Here is a 10,222-nt window from a genome sequence, read left to right as displayed (position 1 = left end):
TTATTTGAGCTTTACTATTGATCCAAGCCCCCCACCCCTCCCTCCCTGCCATAACCGCTCCACATCTGGCTGATGCTGATGCATCCGCTTCCCTCCTACTCAGTTCATGTCAGTATTGAACTGCCGACGTCACGACACCATCCTCCGCAGTGACGTCACTCGGAGCTCTAGAGACCGATGCCGTTTGATGCTTTATGAGAAGTTTACTGGGAAGTAACCTCCTCACTGGGGCTGTAAAGGAAACATTATTCCGCTAGTGTAATAGGTAATTTCCTACTTTAATATTCTGTTTGTTTTTTTCTCTCGCTGTGAATACCAGCAGCCCGAGGTGATGCAGAGAACAGGTCATTTATTTCCGAAAATAGGAAAAATAAAAATAACCCCTAGAAAAATAAATAACCCATTATTTAGTTTGTTGGCCCTGCTCTTTGGCAGCTCAAAATATGATATGATATGATATGATATGATACACCCATACAACTTTCATTTGGGTTTATTGTTTGTAGCTCCTGCATATTTGTTTGTTTGTTTTTTTTAATGATATTCTTCTCCAGTTTAGGGGTCATGATTAGTCTACAGGTGCTGTTTTGTGAGTTGTTATTGTTTTTGTTTTTTTTAATGTATCTGTCGAGTAACCAAACCCTAGAACAGCATCTAATTCTGGGGAGTGTAAGCACATCTTGAAGAAATAGAAAAATAGAAAACAGCAAATAATTTATTTAAAAGCAGTTGGTTAATGAAAATCTACAGCAGATGAACAGTATCTGAATATAGATACTATCACCAGGACAAATCCAGCAAAGACCCAGCACAGGTGTGGGGCAGCATTTCGGGCAGTGGTCTTCTGGATCTTATTGACGATGGAATTATAAACACAGAAAAGCATTGGCCAACTGTGCAATACCATCTGAAAAGCATCTGATATGCATCAGCTTCATTTTTCAGAATTGCACTGATTCCAAACACACTGCCAGTGCAGTAAGAGCATAGTTGAACAGAAAAACACATTGTGGAGCACTACGAGTCATGGATTGGCCTCCCTAGAGCCGGGATCTCACCATATATCATAGATCATACATAACAGTGTGGGATCATCTCGACAGAAAACAGAACAAAAGGCAGGCAACATGCAAAGACGAGCTGGGTGTGTGTTTCCTTTAAAGAACTCGCAAAAAAAAAAAAAAAAAAAAAAAAAAAAAGAACTCGCGGATACGGTCCCTTTAACTACCTTTTCATGACGTCATGGCATCAATGCGGAAGTATGTACGCAGGAAATTAGCATCTTCAGTTTTGTTTACATGTGACATGCAATTTGGTAGGTGTGTTCGTGTTTTTTGGCTTCAGGTTTTGGGTGAATATTGTTAGAATTTACTGACACATTTCTCCAGATGCCCCCTTCATTACAAGCATCACAGAAACGCCTTTAATTTTTACTGTTGTCTTCAACGATGTTTAAATTAGCTAGCTAGGCGCTGCTAGTCACCAGCTAGCGAATGTTAGCTTGCTACACTGCGCGTTAAAGTTTCGATTTCCCGAGTAACTTTTCATTACTGTTAATATTATTATTGGATAACAGATGACGCCAGTTTCTCAGTTGACGGTTTCTCTTCCGGTACTCATGATATGGGCTTCAATATCTTTTTTCTTCTTCTTTCGTACCATCAGCGAAGTTGATGCTGGAGCTCTTTAAAGAACCACAGCATGTTCCCCCGCAGAACTACCCCACCGAGGGGACGATCAGCCTACAGTAACGGTCTGCATCCACCGCCACCGGCGCCCCAGAGCTACGATTACAACCACCAAAGTCTGCCAGGTGTCAACAGGTGAGTCCCGTGAATGGAAAAAGTCGAGTATCAGTGTCGGGGGTGTACTGGACAGCAGCTGTTTCAAGGTGAACTGCAGTAAACTTTGTTAGCTGTGGTTGAGATTTCCTGTTGTGTTGGTGCGTTTTGTTTAGAGCTGCAAGGGCTGGTTGATTAATGTTGATATTATTGATAAGTGATCGATTTTATTTGGCACCTTTTTTTATCGTTGAATAAGCGCTGTAGTCATTTAAAAAATAAAAAAAGTGAAAGAAGATAGTAGTTTCCTATATATGAGACTAGAATGATTTTTCTTTTTACTTGATAGAAAACTGATTATGTAAATACGGATTCTGGTGCTCAGACATTACACATCATTTTTTAATTGGCCAACTGGTCTGCTGGAAATGACAACAGGCAGTGTTTGTCAATTTTATTATAGTGAACTTCATTTAAAAGTCTTGATGTGGGGAAACTGAGCCAAAGTCAATGAAAACTGAAATGTTGTTGTTTACTGATAACACTAAATTAAAATGTAAAAATTATTCACAACAGGAATTTTTCATCAAATTTGGCCAAGCAACAAGAGAGGATGCATATATTCAGTGTACACTCACCAGCCACTTTATTGGGTACACCTGTTTGAGACTTGTTAAAGTAAATTAATATCTAATCAGTCAATCATATGACAGCAGCTCAGTGCATTTAAAATATTTAGACATCCTTGAGATGACCTGCTGAAGTTCAAAGTGAATATCAGAATAAGGAAGAAAAGCTATTTAAGTGGCTTTGAACAAGGCCTGGCATGTTGGTGCCAGACAGGCTGGTCTGAGTATTTCACAACCTCCTGATCTGCTGGGATTTTCCCACACAACCATCTCTAGGATTTACAGAGAACGGCCGAAAAAGAGAAAATGGCCAGTGAGCGGTAATTCTCTGGGTAAAATTTCCTGTGTTTATGTCATATGACAGAGGAGAATGGCCAGACTACTTTGAGCTGATAAGAAGCCAACAGCAACTCAAATAACAAGGTTTGTAGAAGAGAATCTCTGAATGTACAATACATCACACCGAACAGCAGAAGACAACACTGGGTGCGATTTCATTCAGTTTAAAACAGGGAACTGTAGCTGCAATTTCCATGGGTTCACCAAAATTGGACAACAGAAGACTGCTGTGACGTTCAAATGGGAGCGGGGAGGGTCAGAATTTGGTATAAATGGCATGAAAGCATGGATCCATCCTGCCTTGTATCAATGGTTCATGCTAAGGCTGGTGTAATAGTGTGGGGATATTTTCTTGGCACATTTTGAGCCTCTTAGTATGAACTGAGCATCATTTAAACACCACAGCCTACCTGAGTATTGGGGCTGAGTGCTTCATCCCTTTACCACAGTGTACACGTGTGGTAGCTACTTCCAGCAGGATAACACACCATGTCACTAAACTTAAATCATTTTAAACAGTTTCTTGAACATGGTAGTGAGTTCTCTGTTCTCAAATAGTGTTGAATCTAATAGAGCACCTTTGGGATGTGGTGGAACAGGAGATTCACTTTTCGGATGTGCAGCTGACAAATCTGCAGCAACGGTGTGATCCTGTCATGTCAATATGAACCACAATCTCTGAAGAATATTTTCAGTACCTTGTTGAATCTATGACATTGAAGAATTTTTGGAATCCTGAAGGCAAAAAAAGGAAAAGGGGTCCAACCCAATGCTAGCAAGGTTAACTTATGCAGTGGCTGGTGAGTTTGTATGTCAAGTGTTGCTAAGTATAGAATCTCTTGAGATTGAGATGTCAGCATACCTTCATTCCTCTGAACTTCTAAAGTCTTGCTCCTGACAAGCACCAACCATATTATAAATATATCCATCCACTTTTCTAACCGCTTATCCACTTCAGGGCAGTAGTGGGGCTGGAGTCTTTTCCACTTGTCATTGGGTAACACAGAGAAGCAGGCAACCATTCACACTTGCATGTCTGTCTTTGGACTGCGGAAAAAAGTTGGAGTATTCAGAGAGAACATGGAAACTCCACACAGAGCAGCTCCATGGGTTTGAACCCACAACCCTCTGTCTCGCAGTCATTTTAAATACAAAATCCAATAATAAATATTGCATTCTAACTTTTATCACATTTGTTAAGGGCAAAGGCCAGGCGTCTCGCTCTGTATGGATTCATGCTTCGTGGCACCCGAGTGAAAGAAAACAAAACAAAGAAACTGAAAAGTTATCTTTTTTCATCATTTATTAGTGGTTGCTTGTTTTAGATGTTTGTGTTCTGTGCAGTAAAATGTGCATATGTGTTTTTGTAAGCTTTCCTAGACGTGAGAGATTGCCTTCTTATGAATGGAACCCCCCACCATCCACCTCTACTGTTCAGCCTCGTCACATGCCAGCTATGATCAATGGGCGCAAGTATGTATTACTATTTATCGATCCAAGAATAAACCACATTTGTCCAAGTCCATTGCCTCTTACATGTCTTATCACCTTTCTTTGTCTTTGTGCGTCTTCCAGGAGGCAGAATGATCAGTTCAGCGCTCATCATGTGAAGCGCCAACGTGTTGACACCTCCAGCCACCACTTAAGCAGCCCACCTTTAATTCATAGCCGGCCTCCACATCATCGTACCGACCGAGCGGTGGCAGAGCCCTCAAGATTATCCCTCACTGGTTTTGATCACTCTTATCCCGGTCGTAACTTAGACGTCCGCCCTCAGGTACCCGCTGTGGTGGAAAGCTCCAGCAGTCTGCATGCCAGCACTACGGAAAAGGTAAATTCAGAAGGACTTAGTCTTTATCTAATAAATGTGAAGTCTGAGCATGTTTACGTGTAGATCTGTTTGGTTTAGTCAGGGTCACATGTTTATGTGCCCTCAGCTGAGTTGTCAGATGGTGGAGCTGTTTGAGGCGTGCCAGCAGCAGCCTTCAGATTTGGAGCGGAAGGAGGTGTGCCGCGCTCGTCTGCAACAAGACATACAGCAAATCTTTCCATGTATGTATGACCTGTACATTCACATTCTGTTCTGTCTTGCTGCTTTGATTTTTATTCACCATGTGCCTTTCTCACAGCTGCGCGGCTTTACTTGACTGGATCATCTATGAACGGATTGGGCTCCCGGTGCAGCGATGCTGATATATGCCTGGTTATCAAGGGAAATGTAACTATCTTTGTTTCTGTACCGTAAATGTCATGGAAATGTGCAAAATGTGCAATCATAGATACTGACTTCCTGACTTCCTCTTTAACACTTGCAGTGTTCCTTCTTTTTGTTCCAGAAAAAGACTGATGCTCTTCGTGTTCTTGGTCGTCTCCTAAAGTTGTTCAAAACCCTCTGTGAGTAATCAAATACCAAATCATCTATAAAAACAGAATTCATTGTTAACTTTTTAACGGCCGTGCACATGTCTGTTTTTTGCATTTATCTAGTAAGTTTTCTTAACCAAAAATACAATTATTGGTGTCCTTTGTGAGCTCTGATATGAAGATTTTCCCTTAGAATTATGCTTTTGTCACTAGGGGGAGCTGTTCACTTAGTGGAAAATGGGTTTCTGTTTATAGAAAATGAAACAAATGACAATGGGTCTCATGATGTTCGTTTTGATTTTCAGCGTATGTAGAGAGGAATCAGCTGATCAGAGCCAAAGTGCCAATCCTCAGGTTCAGGGAGAAAGGCAGGTGAGAGCAAAGCAGTTACTGGAACAGTCATCAAATCAGAAAGCAGATTTATGATGTTTATGATTCTCTCCGGTCTTCACTCCGTAGTGATCTGGAGTTTGATCTGAATGTCAACAACACAGTGGGCATCAGGAATACATTCCTTCTGAGGAGTTACGCCTATGGTGGGTGAGACGGTCAATAAGACCAATTTTGTTCATGGCAGCAGCTTTTCAAACTTCAGCTCTGCCTGTGATCATTTGTTTTTAATCCAGCTATAAGCAACGTATAGGTTACTTGTTCTGACATGCTGTGTTTGTGTGGTCTCTCTTACAGCTGATCTCAGGGTAAGACCCATGATCCTCGTCGTCAAGAAATGGGCACGGTACAATAATATCAATGATGCCAGCAAAGGAACATTAAGCAGCTACACGCTGGCGCTGATGGTCCTGCACTACCTCCAGAGTCAGTACAGTCACACGTGCAGAAAAGATTCCTCCCACTTGTTCTTTTGGCTTAGACTGACTTGATTTGTATATGATGCGTTTTCTGTAGCTCTTAGTGAACCTGTCCTCCCATCTCTACAGAGGGACTACCCAGTAAGTATCTTCTTTGCATTTTGAGTCATTGAAATCTCTTTTTGACAATGTTGTATTCATTTAAAACCATTTATAAACAATATTCTTTTTCTTTTGTAACTTACCACTTATTAAGATAATTAGCTACTTGACAAACTGTTTAAAGAATCTCCAATGGCTCAGTCACACTAGAGAAAAATAAGACAAAAACTGTGATCAGACTGGCTGCAGTCACTCTAAGACAGGCAGGTGAAGGTTTGCAAATAAGCGCCATCTAATTTATAAATGCAGACAGACATGCTGACACGTTGCTGGCAGTCTGAGTCAGCCTGTGCCAGCAAGTGCAACTCGTCCGTGATGAGTTTCTTTGCATTAGTGGATTCAACTCAACTGGTTGAGGTTTCTGAGCGTGTGTCATAAAGTCTCCTTCACTGCTTTCCTTATTATGTTTTTTTTGTCCCGTGTCTTGATTTTAACAGGAGTCATTTAATCCTTTAATGAACCTGGACATGGTTCCAGAGGGACCCAAACACATCCCTCCCTACATCTCGAGAAACCAGTCCTCTCTGGGGGAGCTGCTTTTAGGATTTCTCAAGTACTATGCCACAGATTTCAGGTATCTTCCAATGAGTATCATGTTGAGTGGCTCTTTACCGTGTTGATTTTCTTACTCCCTTTCTTCATCTCCAACTCTCCTCGCCAACTCCTCCTCCCTCTCAGTCCTCCGTTTCTCCTCACTGTCTTCTGTCCCGCTTCCTCCTCCCTGGTTTCATGTTTCTTGCTGAGGGGCAGGAGCAGGTGAGACCTTTGGCCTTACACAGCACTACCATGACATACCACGATCCCTGTGTATTGGTGCTCAGTGCTTCATCGCTTTACCACAGTGTACACGTGTGGTAGCTACTTCCAGCAGGATAACACACCATGCCACTAAACTTAAATCATTTTAAACAGTTTCTTGAACATGGTAGTGAGTTCTCCGTTCTCAAATAGTCTCCACAGTTTTCAGATCTTAATCCAATAGAGCACCTTTGGGATGTGGTGGAACAGGAGATTCACTTTTCGGATGTGCAGCTGACAAATCTGCAGCAACGGTGTGATCCTGTCATGTCAATATGAACCACAATCTCTGAAGAATATTTTCAGTACCTTGTTGAATCTATGACAGTAAAGAATTTTTGGAATCCTGAAGGCAAAAAAAAAAGGAAAAGGGGTCCATCCCAATGCTAGCAAGGTTAACATGCAGTGGCTATATATATAATTTTATTTTATTTTTTCGGCTTATTTTTTTCAAAAACGGTGTCAAATATTTTGTTCCTGTATTTTATTGTGCCTATCTGGTGTTCCCTGCTACATGGTTATGTGACCCTCTTGTAATTCTGATAAAAATAAGGGCTAGGTTTTGTTTTTTTCTTGGTTTTCATGACTTAAACTAAAGCTATCTCATGCTTGGAAGAAACTTAATCTGTCTGCACTCTGTTTGGAATAAAGTAGTATGCAAAGGCACTGCTGTAGTCCTTGAGGCGCTAGAAGATTGCGTTAACCTTCAGTCTAACGAGCACTGAGTGTAATCCCTTTCCTGTTGCTGTCTTTGTCTTGCAGTTGGGATAAACAGGTGATTTCTGTTCGAGAAGCCAGAGCGTTCCCTAAGAACAATTCTAAAGAGTGGAATAACAAATTCATATGTGTGGAAGGTATGCAGTTCATTGGAAGTAACAGGCCACAGCCACCACCATTTAACATCAGCATCGCTGTGAGAAATGTCCACAGTAATCCAACAGTGACTCCTTTTGTTTCAGAGCCTTTTGAAAGAAATAACGTCGCCAGGGCCGTCCATGAGAAGCTCAAGTTCGATGCCATTAAAGCGAAGTTTGCTGAGGTACGTTGAAGTTTTGATAACCGTGCTCGCTCTTCATTCTCCAAGCCACTACAGGCCAGATATGAGTTATTCATAATCGGCTTCTGTCTCCTCAGTCGTGTCGGTTACTACACGAGAGGAAGGAGCTGAACTCGATCCTCCCTTTCAGAGCCATCATCATTAAGGAGTCATCCAGGGGATGAGAGATTCCTCTAATTAGATGAGCTAACTGGTGTCCTCTACCTCAAGACCGTCTCCTGAAACAGTGCAACAACGTGTTGATGCTCTGAGAGAGAAACCCTGCTGCCCTGGCACCTTCATGGCCGCTTCCGTATCTGTGTTTTCTGTGGCTGTAATATTCAAAATGTACCACCGACTTCAAATGCATTGCTGTCAAATTTGTGTAACAGAGGATAATACAGTATTTGAGGGAAACATTTATTTTATAGAGATACTAGAGGCCTCCGAAATTAAAATCCTGTTACCTAAACTGATGACAGAAAAATGCTGAACCTGTTATAAGAGATGGATATTGCTGCTATATGGCCCGTTTTCCCTGCAGGGAATATGTTTATCAATGAACTGGGAGATGACTCTTATATAAAGTTAACTTAAATGGAAGCAGCAGCATTTTATTTTGAAGGGCAAGTCCCAGCCACTGATCTCGGTTAAATTTCCACATTATTAGAGCCATACTGCACAGCGTTGTATTTAAAAACGATTCATCTCTGCCACGTATTTACATGTACAGTCTGTCATGTTTTTGTCTGGACCAACTTGTAACATCAAAGTTTATTTTTTATTTTTATAGGTCAACAGTGAGAATGTGGTGGATTTAAACACTTCAGACACTTTTTGCTTAAAACCGCATTAATTGCCCTCTAGGTTCCCACGCTCACCGCCTAAAGCTTAAGTCAGTGTTGTAATTTGAAGTGCCCTTATTATACTCATTTAAAGGCTCCTAAATGTCATTTGGTTCTGCTAAAATTCTTTACACGCTTCAAAGTGCAAAAGAAATCTCCCACTGCTTTGCTACCTCTGTCTGAAACACACCTTTTGTTGTCTGGAGTGCATAAAAATTCTCGTATTCACTCTTGCAGTCATCTGCAGAATATTTGGTGTTCGATTTCTCGTAGCTGAAACATTTTATAGCTGGCTACCAGAAGCTGTACGTACTGCAAGCAGCTGCCTGCGCCTGGACTTAATCGGGTCCTCACTGTTTGTCTGAGGGCATATCAGACTAACTTAGGTGGGGAGGTTGCCAGTTTGTTACCTAGTGATGTAGATAAGTAAATGTAGAAAAGCGTGGATTGCAAATGAGGTGTTTCAGGCAGTTAAACAGCTGCTTTTTGGCTGTTATAACTTTGCAAGCCTTTTATATGCACACAAACCTTTCAACAGACTTAAGGAAACCCCCAAAGCACGATAAGGGTACTTTTAAGTCACTCGAGGGCTGCAAAGAGGCCAGACTATAGATTTCCCCCCTTCCTGTAATAACTGGTCCATATGTCCTGCATCAAGAACTCATTGTCTGGTGTAAAGGCTGTGCAGTGTCATTTTAGAAATGTACTTGGGCAAAACACCTGTTATCCACTCATGTTTGGATTACTTATACATAGGTTATTTAAAGAATTTACACTTTGTGTAAATTTGTCTTTTCTTTCCTCTTTTTGTACATTTTGTGAATTACTGACTTTTAAATGTTTATTTAAAAAAAAAAAATTAAATCTCTAAAGATGTATGATTGTTTTCAATGTATATTTTGGAGCTTCATGTGAAGTCCACTAAAATCTTGGCTATGCAAATAGAAGCGCCAAAATCAGATTAAATTGTACACGGGCTTCGTTTTGGGGGGTGGGGAGGTGTTGTTCGTAATCACATGTCAGACCATTTGAAAATGTAACCAGCAAATTAAGGTTTATGGACTTTTTTTTCTATAAATACCTTGGAAATGTTTTGGAGCCACCTTTTATTTCTTTATGTTTTCTTTCCGAGGGTTCAGACGTTCTTGAGCAATGGTTCTCCAGGTTTTCTGGAGGTCTTTCAAGGGTTGTTTTTTTTTTTTTTTCTTTGGACATTTACTGCTTATTCATCCATTTTCCCTCCGGTTCTTTTTTTAATGTTGTTTATTGACTTAACACTGATATGTGAGTCATTAAAAATCACACCTACCTTAGGGGATGAACCAGTGTTGTGTCTACTTAAAACAGACAATTTAGAAAAGACTGAATCAATACTGGCACATTTCAGCATGGTGTTCATTGTGGCCTTAAAAGATTTGATGAAAATGGATGGGATCATAGTAGAATATATCTACAACAG

General features: G+C 40.8%; 1 protein-coding gene across 4 annotated transcripts; it reads left to right on the top strand.

The window, feature by feature from the left end:
* The first annotated feature begins 1,234 nt into the window (after positions 1 to 1,234).
* On the top strand, positions 1,235 to 10,085 carry tent2 (terminal nucleotidyltransferase 2). Of its 4 annotated transcripts, none has more exons than XM_040019590.1 (15): positions 1,235 to 1,319; positions 1,666 to 1,823; positions 4,121 to 4,222; positions 4,325 to 4,580; positions 4,687 to 4,801; positions 4,879 to 4,967; positions 5,086 to 5,143; positions 5,419 to 5,485; positions 5,573 to 5,649; positions 5,801 to 5,929; positions 6,020 to 6,063; positions 6,522 to 6,658; positions 7,645 to 7,736; positions 7,842 to 7,921; positions 8,017 to 10,085. In XM_040019590.1, the coding sequence occupies exons 2-15, from the start codon at positions 1,702 to 1,704 to the stop codon at positions 8,101 to 8,103; spliced, it is 1,455 nt and encodes a 484-aa protein (XP_039875524.1). In that variant the 5' UTR covers positions 1,235 to 1,319; positions 1,666 to 1,701; the 3' UTR covers positions 8,104 to 10,085. The 4 variants fall into 4 exon arrangements, with proteins under 4 accessions (XP_039875524.1, XP_039875523.1, XP_039875525.1 ...); XM_040019589.1 differs by having other exon boundaries at positions 1,239 to 1,315; XM_040019591.1 differs by having other exon boundaries at positions 1,269 to 1,315; positions 1,671 to 1,823.
* Positions 10,086 to 10,222: the final 137 nt, after the last annotated feature.

Source organism: Simochromis diagramma, unplaced genomic scaffold (assembly GCF_900408965.1).
Source record: "Simochromis diagramma unplaced genomic scaffold, fSimDia1.1 OVJJ01000822.1, whole genome shotgun sequence".
In the NCBI taxonomy this organism is placed as follows: Eukaryota; Metazoa; Chordata; class Actinopteri; order Cichliformes; family Cichlidae; genus Simochromis; species Simochromis diagramma.
The sequence above is the reverse complement of the archived record's forward strand: the minus strand, read 5'-3'. Positions and strand labels throughout refer to the sequence as shown.

Excerpts from the sequence above, each read along its gene's own strand:
- tent2 (XM_040019590.1), top strand. The coding sequence starts at position 1,702 with ATGTTCCCCCGCAGAACTACCCCACCGAGGGGACGATCAGCCTACAGT. Across the intron at positions 1,824-4,120 it reads AGTCTGCCAGGTGTCAACAG|CTTTCCTAGACGTGAGAGAT; the intron begins GTGAGTCCCGTG and ends TGTTTTTGTAAG. Across the intron at positions 5,930-6,019 it reads GGTCCTGCACTACCTCCAGA|CTCTTAGTGAACCTGTCCTC; the intron begins GTCAGTACAGTC and ends CGTTTTCTGTAG.